This window comes from Pseudorasbora parva, chromosome 1 (assembly GCF_024679245.1).
Source record: "Pseudorasbora parva isolate DD20220531a chromosome 1, ASM2467924v1, whole genome shotgun sequence".
Classification (NCBI taxonomy): Eukaryota; Metazoa; Chordata; class Actinopteri; order Cypriniformes; family Gobionidae; genus Pseudorasbora; species Pseudorasbora parva.
This window is the reverse complement of record NC_090172.1, coordinates 29450361-29465705: the sequence shown is the minus strand read 5'-3', so window position 1 is coordinate 29465705 and position 15345 is coordinate 29450361. Positions and strand designations below refer to the sequence as shown.

The following is a 15345-nucleotide window of genomic DNA, read 5'->3' as shown; positions in this document are numbered from 1 at the left end:
ACTAACCTGTCTACGTGTTTCATAAAGCATGTGTTGGTGATCATTATGTGCATGTGAGTGTATTTACGAGCCCACCGGTGTTCCCCATATGATCTCACGCATGCAATCCTCCACACCCTTGCCGGAACAGGCTTTGAGTTTGATTAATCATTGCTCCCTGTCTGCAATCAATCAAACGCACACAAAATCACAGAAATCAGCTCCTTTCCCCAACTGCAATCCATCTCAGCGCAGCCTCCGTTACGTTCGTCACAACCCAAATATTTTTATAAATCATATTTAGCCGCTCTAAACACGAGCCTGGGAGTTCAAATTTATTCGAACGCAGATGAGATAAACTAACTTTAAACGCGCTATGAACGCCATCATAATGACCGATATCAACATCATCTGTCTTCATACATCAAATCCGCTTGGTTCAATCGCATGCACGGAGATTGCGTCCAAACTACGAGTCGAGACAGACATGTCAACATGGAGACTGTAGTTTGGACACTTTGGTGTTAAGGGCACGTGGAGGTTTCCAACAACGGTGTGCTTTAGTAGCTAACTTTGATATTAAAAACCGAGACGGACAAAGAGATAGCTGGTGGGTGGGTGGGGTGGTGGGTTGATTTGATGTTCTCTTTGACTCCCCAAAACAATTGATATGTTTGGTCTGGCAAAAGCTTTGAAGCCTGTGAACAAAAACATGGTGTGTACGCTGCATTGCCTGCGCCTGAATGGCAGTTTTTTTTTTTTTTTTTGGCGGGGGGTGAATCAACCTCACTAGACAGAGAGTGCTGTGTCTGTCTGTTAAAAAAGAGAGATAGATAGAGTAGACTGAGCAAACGGAGAGCAGGCAATTTCCTCCCACCGCAAAAAAATCACGGCAAAGGTGCGCATGTACGCGCACAGGGCCTGTGACGCACTTCCACCCGGTTACCTTCACAACACGCCTTTTGATTCTGTTTTGTCACCTCGCCGCTATTATTGCTCTTAGTCTCTTGACCATTAAAAGCGCTCTATTTCAGCCAACATGATTACCCAGGTACCCCGGCCCATTTGTCACCTGCAGCAGCAAATTGAGTTAGTGCACCAACTAAAGGCATGGAGGACTGTGTAATATCAACTTGATTACATCAAACTAGCTGCAAACCTAATTGGGCTGGATGACAGTGTGCGGAGCTTGTCATCTCCAATCATTAGGCCTGTCAGGAATCCATCAGCTTTACAGCTAATTAGGTGAACACTAATGAAGCTGGCAAAACAACTTTTCTTTTTCTACGGCTGAGCGGGCCTTCTAGACTTGGTGGGAGGAGGGAGGAAGGGAGAGACAGAACGAGGGAGCAAGAGAAAGAGACAGAAACTGTGAGGGAGGGCGAAATTTTCTCATGCAAAGCTCAAGGTTGCAGGGGACTGGATTTCCCAAAGTTCCTAATCAAGGCCCATCATCTGCCATCTTTCCTTTGCTCTTTCCATCACGACGGCGCAATCAATTTGTCATCACTCTTTGTATGCCACAGTGCAGTCGTCAACCTTATAACTTGCAGCTGTGAGGGCTGCTGGGAGGGAGGGAGGGAGGGAGGGATGGAGTGAGAAGATGAGGGAGAGACGGAGGGGAGGGGCCTTGGTTTGAAGAAAGGAGAGAGGGAGTTAAAAAAGAAGAAAAAAATATCACAGGAAGTTGCCTCGTCTAAAGAGAGAAAAAAAGGCTCTCAGCCTGCTTTCGTATTTGTCTTCATCCGCTCATCAAAGACATAAATGCCTGATTTTTTCTCTCTCTCACTCCTCTGAAATGAGAAGCTTCTCAGTCACCCTTGTTCCCCTCCTCCCCGCTTCCCTCTACCTCTGCGCGTCCATTAGGCAAAAGCATTTTGATAAAGTAAAGCACAAGCCTATCGTATTGGGAGTGGAGAGGAGGGGAGGGGGACAAAATGAGAGCACTCACTCTGCCAACTTCTGATTGACCATTAGAGCTATTGATGAATGTGGCTGTCAAAGGAGAGACAATTAAATCAAATATGAAACAAAGTTGCTTTGACGGGTCAGACTGATGGAGCAAACCATTCTTCCGTCTCCAGATTAGGTTATTAGTTTTGTGTATGCGTGTGTGTGTGTGCGTGTGTGTGCGTGTTTTTGTGGGACTGTAGGTGTGCCCTCTATTGGACCGTTCACAAGCATTTCATGCTCCGGTGATATCCGTATGCATCCAAGAGTGTCGGTGCCTATCGAACAGTACAGATCTGCACATGATACATTTGGCGTATGTACTTATGAACTGTACTCAACTGTTGAATCTGATTGTCAATAGTCTACTTGTTTTTATTTAGATACGATCTTCACCTGAAAGTTTCAGAAGTAAATATTTTGTTGTGTATCATACGGTAACAGCGTGTAATTCATCCATGAATAAACAAAGACTTCTTGTGTCTCCCAGTAAAGTTAGACAAGGATTAAAAAAAAAAAAAAAAATCACAAGACAAGCGTATTCTAGTTTTAAACACAACAAGAATATCAGTCACTTCTTGAGTAGGCCTAAAAAGACATTAGCAACAGTTAAGCTGACAGATTTCTATTTTTGTTTCTTTGACTACATCCTTTTTCCTTGTTGCAAATTTGTCAACTAACAATCAAAATGTCACGAGGTATCCTTTGACGTGTTATTTTTAGACCGTTCATTAAAAATAAAGCAAAACAGATTTAGATGTCGCCTATCATTATTTAAACGGTCTGTTGTTGTTTTATTGTTTTTGTTTTTCATGTTCCTCATGTTAGTTTGAGCAGTGGAAGTAAATGTGGCCTTGTGCATCGGCCTTTGTGAAGAAGGAAAAAAGTAGAAAAGCAGCAATTAAAGATGTTTTAATGGGCGGTTGTCAGAGCAGACGTGACGTCACGGGGTTGTGCCGTTGCCATGGAGAGTGATTTATTGACGTTTATCAGGAATGAATAGATCAAAGAGCAGCCGAATGACAGGCAATCAATCAGCCGTCAAATCTAAGATGGCAATTGTCCATTCTTAGACCCCTCGTGCGTCGGCTACAAAATAATCTTTTGAGTATTTCCCAGAAACGGAGAGGAGTGACCAAAATATATAAATAATAACAATAAAGTTGGCTTTTTGTGATCAAATGTTTTCGCACAAAAGCCCCCCAAACAACGAAGGCGAGCATCAAAGAGAGTCATGACAGTCAGCTGACATCCAAGCCCTTTTTTCTGCGCTTCTTTATAGATCTCTAATTCATGGAGTCAATATCTACGCCCTACGAGGAAAGAGAGCGATGTAAAACAGAGAACAATCAAAGGACTTGTAGTCGACTCAGCTTCAGCTGCATGGAGCTAGGCGAGTAAAATAGTAAGTATTCACAGGAATAAGTTACATTGTTATTCATTCAGTTGACTGCTCTGATTAAAGAAATATCACCATATGACCTCAAATAGTCTAATATGCTAGACTAGCATAATAAACTTTTTAAAAATTAAATAAAGAAAAAATAGAAAGAAAAAATAAAATAAACTTTTTTTCGAATACACCATCCCGCTAAGTAAAGGAGTAGTGGATAATTCCAGATCATTCACACACACACACACACACACACACACACACACACACACACACACACACACACACACACACACATTCAGCGTTACTATGAAATAGCACACAAAAACGGGGAGGTGAAGAGGAGCAAATGAAGAAGAAAAAGAGCCATACCTGCCGAGCGCCGGGGCGCTTGCTGTTTCCTCCGCGGCATGTTTCTCTTTCAGGGTTTTTTTTTTCTTTCTTTTTTTCAGGAGCCCCTGAGATCCCGAGAGCTGCTCCGCTTCTGCTCTGATACACGGCACCTGGGGCGCTTTCACACGCCTGACATGTATCGGCAGTTTTCAAACCAAAAAATCAGACGGTAAGATCTGAAGAGGATGAAGACGAAGCGGGATTTTCCCCCTCTTTCCTCTCTCTCTTTTCCCCCGCGCGTCTTTTGGATATGACGGAGAGTCGAGCCGTTATAGTGGGGAGAAAAACCGCTCGTGCCTCAGTGCGATTCTCACTCACTCCGCGCTGGAAGCTGCAACAGGCAAGCTTAAAGGAAAACGAAATGATCGCGTCACTCAAAGTCTGCAAACAGAGGCAAACATCAAGCACTGTCATATTAACTCCTTCCATCTCGAATGGGTTAGCTAGCTCATGTCATGTGGGTAGGCATATGTCTCTCTCTCTCTTTCTCTCTCTCTCCCCCTACCGCAGCCAACCCCAATGCACTCTAATAGTAAAAGTAGCAGCTCACAAACACAACACTATAGATATGCAATGAGTGACACTTACATAGGAGTCTATCAAATCGACAATCTGAGTTAATGATTTGTTTAAGCGTAAAAACGCTTGCAATGCAGGCAGCAGTCGCCTTTATCAATGATTTAGGAAGGTATAAAGCAAAGCTTTACTTACCCGATCGCCTGAATAAACGTGTTATCCATGAGGAATCCGGTCCGAGTAATCGCATACAATTTGAAAAGCCAAACAATACGAAATAATAATGATAATAATAATAATAATAAATCTGCGCGGTCGTCGCCGATAGCTTTCTGTGAAAATCCCAAAGCCTCCAAGTGCCCGCCGCCTTTCAAACGTCCATCTCTTTTATAATGAACAAACCGGGCAATAGACAAAAAGCTTGAAGGAGGAGATGGACGGACTTGTCGCCCGCGCGCTGCCTCGTTTGCTTATTTTGTCCGCGCGCGTTGGGAATCCGCTGAGAGAATCGATGCGATAGGTGTTTGATTGGGTATTCCTGCTTGTAATAACGCACATCAGAAGGAGGGGATGGACTCGGGCTGCGCCTCAGCTGCTGCTGCTGCGAGAGCATGGATCACTGAGCTATTGCCAAACACTTTCTTGGCCGCTAATAGCACTTTTTAGCCTTCTTTGTGGGGCTCGTAGCAGGTATTTAAAAAACAGCAACGGGCGAAGCAGACGCGTCTTCCTCTCGCTCGCGAGATGCCAGTCTCTTCTGTAATGTCACTTTCGAAAATCCGTTATCAAACGCTTTCTTCACAGAATGGACTTTTTAAGACGGTAAGATCATCATTTTCCAAATATGTCCATCATCATGGCACCTACTTAAACTGTTCTTCTTTTTCTTTTTCGCTTTTGCGTAAACTGGAGTCAATGGTAAACTCTGTGGAGAAAGGCAAAGTTGTCCGTATTGGATGAGAGAGGGGGAGATGGTAACTGTGTCCTCTCTGTTTACTAGCTGAGGGTGAGTTGTCAGACACTGCCTCTTCAACTAAAGTCCGCGTCTTCGCCTTGCGCTCGAGCTGTCTCCTCTCACATCTGACCGCAAAGGGAATCGCACCGAGCCCTCGAAAGGGGGCAGTTGGAGTCGAAGCGTTCACTTAAACTAGAATGTCCGGGATCTCTTGAATGTCCGCGCGCCGAGCTCACGGGGGAAGATTGAGAGGGAAGAGCAGTCTTTCACGGATCCGGGATGTTTTTGCCCAATCTCACTCACTTGTGTGTGCATGCCGTTAGATCCGCCCAAGCATCTGTCCGTCTAACCATTGGCGCATCCATCAGTGTCACACACACACAGACACACACACGCCGCACGGAGTCGCTTTAACTACGGGCAGCTTTTCTTCTTCATCAAACGACGTATGAAGCAAGATGCACTGTTTAGTGGGGGATGCATTCCGGTTTTATTGTAAAAGAAGTAATGATGTACCCGATTGCTATACACCTAGGCTGATGGTGCATCGGCACGCGGACACCCGGTAGCATAGGCTATATGAGGATGCAGCCTTTACAAACTTTAGTGGACGAATGTTTTTCTCTAGGCTATTACTCACACGTTAGCTTATATTATAGCTGCAACTATTAATAATAGCCCACAGACGAGTAATGGCAACGCATAATTGCTTAAAATCATTACAAAAAATAAATAAATATAATCTTCCATTTTTAAAGTAGGCTAACTCAGAAAGTTTATACAAATAGTGTTTTGCTCTTTATTCTTTTCCTTTTATTTCTTTCTTTCCTTTTTTATTATTATTTATTTATTTTGCCAACTTTTCATTCTAGTTGGCAGTTTAACTGTCTGAGTGAACTGACTGTACTTTTCTTGAATTTATTTGAATTTCTATTACTGCGTGAAGAGAACATATTCTGTTTATTTTTAGGGCCATTTTTCACTGATTGCCTCGGTGTACGAGCATGGGCGAAACTACTTTAATTAGGAACCCCACATTTTGGAGAATAACACATGTAATTTGACTTTATTCAAAGTTTTAATGTCTGTAAAACTACAATAAGCACAAATAAACCGTGCTAATCTGGACCTGTTTTAGTTTTAAAAGCTATTAAACGGCTATTAAACAGGTAAAACTCCCTTTAAACGTGTTCTTTCAGACGTGTTCTTTCATAGATTACTTGGCCTATCTAAACTAAAACATATAAGAATACAGTTAACGAACAAGAAAACATCATCTTTAAACTACAAGTAATTTACTGTGTGTGTGTGTGTGTGTGTGTGTGTGTGTGTGTGTGTGTGTGTGTGTGTGTGTGTGTGTGTGTGTGTGTGTGTGTGTGTGTGTGTGTGTGTGTGCGCGCGCGGTGTGTGTAACAGAGAACAGCTGCATGAGTAGCTATGAACATGAGCGCGAAGTTCATTGTAACCGCCCCCTTTTATGTGCTTATTCTAAAATATAATCCAAAAATGTTCTATTTTGAATTGCATCGATTTAGGAAGTTTTACAATGCTATTTTTTTCAAGAAGTCACAGTACTAACTGTCATTGTGCTCAGTTGTACAAAGAGAAGGAAAGTAGTCATTGTCTCGTGTTTCACTTGATTTTCTGTGGGTTTCTCAATGTGTTTGTCCTTCATGCGTCTAACAGAGTCTGTTTTGTCCTGCTCTTTTATGTGTTAATCTGTTAAAATATCAAATAACCACTGTTTTTAATGTCAAAACGAGAGACATCTGTTTAACGTGAAACATATAGGCCTTTACTATTTTAAAAACCTATAAGTAGTTTCCTTTCCATTATTAACTTATTAAAATAATAATAATAATAATAATAATTATTATTATTATTATTATTATTATTATTATTATTATTATTATTATTATTATTATTATTATAAATTTACAGTCTTCCAGATTTCAGAATATGCAGAATATTTGTTTTATTGTTGTTGAGGGAGAAGAGTGACATTATCAACAGAGTTTCTAAGAACTTGAAAATCACTCTTAAACATAGAGAAACACTTTATACTTATGAATCCTACTATTAAATTAAGCGTATGTCCTATTTTCTGGGAATGTTGGTTTCATTTTGTTTTATAATTACTAGGCATATCTCTCACTGCGAGAAAGAGAGAGAAAGAATATTTGTATCATAAATAATGAGTTATTTAGTAGCACTTGGAGGCTCGTTTTAATTGCCACATGCGCTGAAGACAACAGGAACGCTAATGTTTTATTTGTCGCAATAGCATGGCTCATGGTGGCTTTGTTAAACATTCCTGCTTAAACTGCTGTTAGTTCAGTTTAAAGAAATAACTTTTCATTACATCAAATTTCTAGTCGAATATGAAGAAATGAATGCAAGTGTAACCTGAGAGAGAACACACACGACGATGTGAAAATGTTTCTTCGTGTTATTCTCCAAAAAGTCACAAGAACTTTGAAGTTTAGAAAAAAAGAAAAATTATCACTTTATATCAGGAGAAGAAAAAAAAATCTTAAATATGTTTCCCCCCCTCCACATATTAGTGGAGCTCTCACTGGTCGGAGAGATTTGAGAGTTCGTTTCTATACCTTTAAACTGAGAGCAAACTCTAAAATAGCCCCAGTGGACCCCAGTCATTAAAGCTTGAGCATTACCCCCACATGACTTTAATCATATACGTATATTTATCCTATACGTTGTATAGTCTAAACTAATACTTCATTGGAAAGTTCCAGCCTATTTTCATTACACAGAAGTCTAAATACCGGAGATGAATGCATTTCATTTGCCCATACTAATCTAAATTTCAGCCTCAGCTCTTTCATTTCCTTCAGTCTGGTTTCCAAAAGTGTCCGACGCAAGCTCGAAATTAAAGAAGATAACGTAAACGTGGAGAAAAGTTTTTTTTTTTTGTTTTTTTTTATTAGTATTTTTTTTTTTTTTTTTTTTTTTTTTTAGCGCACGTGAACTTTTGTTCGTTTGTCTTTTTCCTCATTCGTCTACTTCACATCTTTCTTTGTCAGACAATTAAAAAGAAAAATATTGAATTGAGTCTAAGCAATCGTTATCAGTATCATGCACATAAGTTGAATAGTGAAGAATAGGCTATATAGGCAGTTTTATTTTATTATTTTAATGCATTTTTTATGCGAGGTGGGATAAAATACTTTGATGAAGAAACGTCAAGAGCGTATAACAACTTCAATCAGTTCAGCCCCTTCGTAAAACTGAAGAAGAAAATATATATATATTCATAAGAAAGTCTCGTTGTGCTAAATGTAACATAATTCCAGACGCTTCATAATCCCTCTCCAGTTTAACACCTGTTTTCCATTTTGTTATTTCTCTGTACACAAGCTGACACGACACAGATCCACAGGAGGGATCGCAATTCACCCAGTATGATACATCATATAAAGCAGTGCCAAGTATCAAACGATATGAAACCATGTTTTTTCATGCTCAAATAAATGACTGTTAAGTGTAGTTAGTCTGTTTATTATGTGGGATATAATGGGGTGATTATATTTAAGGCATTATATATTGAGTTAGTATAAGCAAAATGTAGATGTTCAACAGTGAGAATACCAGCTGCATAGGTTTAACCCCTCATGCAGGTTTAACCTCACTTAAAATGCTAAAAAATTGCTAAATGTGTGTGTGTGTGTGTGTGTGTGTGTGTGTGTGTGTGTGTGTGTGTGTGTGTGTGTGTGTGTGTGTGTGTGTGTGTGTGTGTGTGTGTGTGTGTGTGTGTGTTAAACAACCATGTTATGGGGACTAAATGTCTCCACAAAGATGGCAATATCTGAAATCCTTGTCCTTGTGGGGGACACTTTTTTGTCTCTGTAGGACAAAAATAGCTTATAAATCATACTGTGATGTTTTTGCAGAAATTTTTCTGTGATGGGTATAGGGTTAGGGGATAAATTATACAGTTTGTAAAGTATTAAAATCATGGTGTCTATGGAAAGTCCCCATAAAACATGAAAACACAACATGATTGTGTGTGTGTGTGTTCCTGGTAAACCCTGTATTGTGGGGAACAAATTTCCCACAATGCGAAAGCAGCACATTTTGACCTAGTGGAGAATGTTTTATTATTTTTGTTGTTCCCATGGGGAAAATTGCTTTTAATATAATAAAGCATGATGTTTTTTTTTTTTTTTTGTTTTGTTTTTTTTTTTAAATGTAAAAAAACAAAACTTTTCTGTGATGATAGGTTTAGGGGATAGAACATACAGTTTGTACAGTATAAAATAAATCATTACTTGTAAAACATGGAAATGGGAAGTTTTAGAAAATTGTCTCTGATGGGTTTAGGGGTAGGGTTAGCGTAAGGGTATTGAATGTACAGTTTAGTATAGAAACCATTACATCTATGGAGAATCACAAAGATAGTGAACCAGACCAGTGTGTGTGTGTGTGTGTGTGTGTGTGTGTGTGTGTGTGTGTGTGTGTGTGTGTGTGTGTGTGTGTGTGTGTGTGTGTGTGCGTGTGTGCGTGCGTGCGTGCGTGTGTGTGGGTGTGTGTGTGCATTTATAGCTTAATGGCATATATTGCTTAAATTAATAGTATTAGAAGAGTCAAGAAGAAGTCAAGAAGAAATAAATATTTGAAGAAGATGCTTTGCAATACACTTTTTAAAGGTCGGTCAGCATTACTGACGTTAACATACCGACAAGAGCATGTTTATATGGAGCAGAGGCACAGTTGGATGTGATCAATCTAGTATAGAGCATTAGTCATCAGTCAGATGGGGATAGCTGAAGTTAAAGTTGAAGTTAAGGTTTATTGGCCAAGTAAGACTGCTCTTGAATTGCTCCCAGCATTAAACCAAAAACAATAAACAATGCAATACAATACAATATAAAATACAACATATAGCACAGCATAAGATACACAGGTTAGGCCCAAGGAAGTAGCAGACGCTCATTGTTTCAAGGAACATCTCTTATGAATAAAGGTTAATATATGGTGACACCACCCAAGAGACTAGGAGACCCAGCTGTGCTAGACCAGGGTCAGATCAGGCTAGAACCAGACAAAATATGCTCAGCTTGGTACCCCAACTCATTTTTGTGGTTTGAAGAGGCCAAATGTCTTTACCGTCATATCCTTACCTTCTGGGGGGGAAATGGCTGGACTAGATCCTGGCCAGCTATAAAAAGCATGTGTCGTAATTAGAAGTAGAGATTTCCCGCTTCTGGAGCTCACGCTCTCCTGCTCCGCGCATCTTCACGGCACACTTGTTCCTAGTAGTGTGTGTAAAGAGGCATCAGAGAGATCTACACAAGAGAGGCAAAACTTTTATTCAGTAGCAAGCAGCAAATGTCTATTCTAGACAGCAGACACAAAATATTTTTCTATATCACTCATCTGTGGCAGTTTTACATTGATTGCACTCACTCTCTTGTTTTGCTCCACACTCTCATTGAAAATGAATTGATTTATTGTAATGTAATAGTACTCTAGGTAACTTGCATTGCAGTACAGAAGACTGCAATGTAGCCAGATATAAAAACATAGCGTAATATCATAAAGTACAATGGCATCATGTCAATTCAAAACTGTCCGCCTCGAATTTTGAAATAATAATAAAAAAATAATAATAATGTTTTTGGTAAAAGTTTCTAAATTGTGATCTCTCCTGGCATCATATATGTATATATGCTGTTTAAATGTACTCTAGGTAATTATCCCACATATTTAGAACTGGTTCACTATGTGTCTAGTTTGGCTCACAATTGTTGTTCAGCCCTGAAAGTTAAATTGTCCTCAGAGGAAGAAAAGGACTGCTGGCCTCGTCAGAGAGGAACGATATTTCCTCTGCCTCTTACTGCTGATGTGTGTCTCACACTCTGGTATGTCCTTCTTCCTCAGAAGAACCTTAAGTGTTGGGGGCTACTCTTTTGTCTCTCTCTCTCTCTCTCTCTCTCTCTCTTCTCTCTCTCTCTCTCTCTCTCTCTCTCTCTCTCTCTCTCTCTCTCTCTCTCTCTCTCTCTCTCTCTCTCTCTCTCTCTCTCTCTCTCTCTCTCTCTCTCTCTCTGGGTGTGCTAGCTTGCAGGGTTGAGAGGGCAAGTGCTGACCAGCCCTCTTTCTTTGCCTGTTACTAGGTCATGGAGCGCCCCCCTCCCCGCTCTCATACCTCTTTCTCCGGCACCTTCCCATCCTCTGCCACCAGGGAGAGGGTAATTTAAGCCCTGCTTGATATATCCAATTCATCACTGTCCCACAGACCCGCTTCAAAATTAAAGTCTGATCTACAAAGTTAAAGCAGGTTGAGATAAAAATTGGCATAGGTCAGAGAAGGAGGGAGCAGTCAAAACATGTGGTGCTTTTTCATCTCTTTTGATTTATGCTTTCAAGGAGAGCAGCAGAAATTAAAACACCACCCAGCTCTATCAGTTGTAGCTTATGTTGTGGTCATTAAAGCCACAACTGTAAAATCAGGTTTAGGTTAGACTGGAAACTGAGGAACATTTAAGAGAAATATTTTACTTCAGAGATTTGATGTGGGGATCAATGACAAGTGTGTGTGTGTGTGTGTGTGTGTGTGTGTGTGTGTGTGTGTGTGTGTGTGTGTGTGTGTGTGTGTGTGTGTGTGTGTGTGTGTGTGTGTGTGTGTGTGCGTGTGTGTGTGACATATGAGGACACAAATGTGTATAATGACATGGGTATGACATAGGTATTACAAGGAGAGAGTGAAATATGAGGAAATTGGCCATGTCCCCACTTTTCAAAATGCTTATAAATCATACAGGATGATTTTTATTTAGAAAGTAAAAATGCAGAATGTTTCCTGTGATGGGTAGGTTTAGGGGCAGGGGCAGTGTAGGGGGATAGAAAATACGGTTTGTACAGTATAAAAACCATTACATCTATGGAATGTACCCATTTGTCACAAAAACAAATGTGTGTGTGTGTGTGTGTGTGTGTGTGTGTGTGTGTGTGTGTGTGTGTGTGTGTGTGTGTGTGTGTGTGTGTGTGTGTGTGTGTGTGTGTGTGTGAGACACTCCCAAAAATGTTAACAATCTCATATTCTAAACCTTTATGCTTTCTTTCTTCTGTGGAACATAAAATATTTTGAGAAATGTCTCTCTTTTACTGTGGAGCTCACTGGTAACCACTGATTTCCACTGTCTCGGAAAATTCTTCAAACATTATTCTTTTGTGCTTAGCAAGAGAATTTAAGTTATAAAGATTACAACATGAGGGTGAATAAATAATTTTTTGGTAAATAATCCCTTTAAAACGTGTAAAATTGTCAGAAACGTTTTAAGTTGGTTACATTATTATTATTATTATTATTATTATTATTATTAGTAGTAGTAGTAGTAGTAAAACAAATTTAAAGAAAAGTTACAATTTAACCAAAATATCCTGTGTAACCAAGTAAAACACGCACCACACACACACATACACACACGTTTGTTTTTGTGAATTGTAGGGTTCCATAGGCGTAATGGTTTTTATACTGTACAAAGCATATTTTCTATCCCCTTACACTGCCCCTGCCCCTAACCCTACCCATCAGAGGAAACATTCTGCATTTTGACATTGTCAAAAAATTCATCCTGGATGATTTTTAAGCATTTTGAAAAGTGGGGACATGGGGAACTGTCCTCATAAGTCACCCTCTTCTGTAATACCTATGTCATACCCATGCCATTATACACATTTGTGTCCTGATATGTCACAAACACACACACACACACACACACACACATACACACACACACACACACACACACACACACACACACACACACACACACACACACACACACACACACACACACACACACACACACACACACACACACACACACACACACATGTCATTGACTCTCACATCAAGTATCATATTTTTCTTATATGTTCCTCATTTTCCAATCTAACAGTTTATATAGTAATATGGAATATATATATATATATATATATATATATATATATATATATATATATATATATATATATATATGGTAAAATCAGTTTAAAAAAATAAGTTACCTGGTTGCCTTAAAGTTTGAGTTCATTGAAATTAAAAATTTGAGTTAATACAAGTTAAATGAACATTTTTGAGAATTGACAGCCTTTATTAAAAAAATATTATTAAAAGATTTTGTAAATGTATTGCGCAATTGTGTGTTTTATTTGTGATGATGCAATGAAACATGCCAAATTGTGCAATTTTCATGATGTATCACATTTTTATGTGGTTCAGATACAGTAATATTTTCAGTTTCTATGTATCAACAAAATTGCTTAATTTCAATAAACTCAAAATTTTAAGGCAACCTGGTTAGTTACTTTTTTTAAGTTAAACCAACAAAAATGTTTACAGTGTAGGCATATATATCAAGCCATTTGATATTTATAAATATCACAATGAATTTTAATGCATAAATTAAAGCATGCTCAATACAGGGGTGCTATTTGTATGTAGGACTTTACAATAAACGTATATAAAATTATACGCAAGTAGGCCATTGTAGTCTTTTTTTCATCTTCCTTTAATTCAAAGCAATTAGGCTACATACCAAAGAAATCAGTTCAAATTACATGGTTTAGCTCAATAGCTTCCTGGTTTGATGTCAGCGCCATTATTGACTGTATGCAGTTTTTTGATCTTGAAAGCATTTTCTGCAGATTATCATTGCCGTAACAGACAGTGATTGAAGCTCCTGAGTGAGATAAAGATTTGTGGTGTGTGTTTGTGCTGGAGATATATGATGGGTGACTGTGATTATACAATAAATGAGCAGATGTGGGTGAAGAGTTTGATTATGAGTGAATGTTTGACTTTGATGTAGTGGTGAAAGAATGACCAAGTAAAAGAAAACAACTTTCACTTTAATGGGCCCATGGAACTCTGTCTGATTGGACAGAATGACGTAAAGCAGGCATGAGTCAGTCGTGATTGAAGGAACATGTGAGTGTGTGTGTGTGTGTGTGTGTGTGTGAGGGACATGGAGCGGTTGAGGCGTATCAGCTCACAATAAAGACTGATTGTTAGTGTGTGAGAGTGCACATGATGTGTGTGGGAGCTAGACGAAGAAAGTGTGTGTGTGAGCATCGGTGTGCATATTTGAGCATGACCGTGTATATAAGAACTTTTGTGTGTGTTTGTGTGTCGTGTGTGTGTGGTGTGTGTGCGTGTGTGTGTGTGTGTGTGTGCGTGTGTGTGTGTGTGTGTGTGTGTGTGTTTGTGTGTGTGTGTGTATGTGTGTGTGCGCGTGTGCGTGCGTTCACGCGCAAAACGGCACATTTTCATTCATTTTGTGTGTGGGAATAAGCCTGCATGTGATTGCCTTGCATCTCTGTGTGCGGGACCTGATCCACGGCGCTGTATGGTAAACAGGAACGTTTTCCCTGGAAGGAGGAATTTCCCCCAGCAGCCCCCTATAGCAGTAATGGTGGTGGTAATGAGCTGCAGCTGTCAGAGCTCTTTCCGCCTCTCGTCCCTGATTCATGTTCCTGCCGCACAACATCTACAACTGGAACAAATGTTTACCCCAATGAAAACCAGACAAACACGGCCGGCCCGGCTCACAGCTCCTAACGGAATAACTAATAGCCCCGGCTCTGTTTTAGCGCTAATAATGATGTAAGTGAGCTCTGAAATGCAGACCTTCAAGGTCAACAGCACTGACCATCAAACAAGGCCATCATTATTTTAAGACACTGGCATCGCAGAGATTTAATTGACCAAAATGTTATATTTTTGATATTATTTATTTACCACTTGTTTTGGCATAACAGAGGATTTTAGAGTGCAGCGAGTCTTTAAAGAAATTGAATACAATGCAAACGTATACTGTTCGTAAAATCCAGTGTTCCAATCAAGGCATCTGTGTGTTTTTATAAAGCAGATGGAGCTTGACTCATTCTGGCTTCCTGACTGGGTTTCCTCCCAGTGTTCTACTCCCATGAGGTTGATATTACTAGAGAGCACAATCTATATCTATTGGAATGAGTGTCATGATTCAGGGATCGGGGTGAGTCACTGATTGTGACTGAGCTGGAATGGGATAATCCGAAATGTGTTTTCATAACTTTTTATAACTTGCTGTCATTATACTGCTGCTTAAATATAGCTGCTGTCTTTTTGCATTCCGCTTGGCCGTTTTTCCACTCT

The 15345-nt window shown here is 39.7% G+C and overlaps 1 protein-coding gene and 1 long non-coding RNA gene across 3 annotated transcripts in view; one reads left to right on the top strand and one right to left on the bottom strand.

Annotated features, from left to right (window-relative positions):
• tshz3b (teashirt zinc finger homeobox 3b) overlaps nucleotides 1-5596 on the bottom strand; it is a 41542-nt gene extending 35946 nt beyond the window's left edge. Inside the window, exons 1-2 of one of the 2 annotated variants that reach the window (XM_067437630.1) lie at nucleotides 4427-5596; nucleotides 3695-4096 (exon numbers count right to left, since the gene is read on the bottom strand). In XM_067437630.1, coding sequence (XP_067293731.1) covers nucleotides 3695-3734 — 40 coding nt within the window. In that variant the 5' untranslated portion in view covers nucleotides 3735-4096; nucleotides 4427-5596. The remainder of the gene's footprint in view (nucleotides 1-3694; nucleotides 4097-4426) is intronic. The other variant, XM_067437620.1, reaches the window with a different exon arrangement.
• Nucleotides 4917-15345, top strand: part of LOC137070471 (uncharacterized) — a 71979-nt gene continuing 61550 nt past the window's right edge. Inside the window, exon 1 of the long non-coding RNA XR_010904278.1 lies at nucleotides 4917-5053. This is a non-coding gene — a long non-coding RNA (uncharacterized lncRNA). The remainder of the gene's footprint in view (nucleotides 5054-15345) is intronic.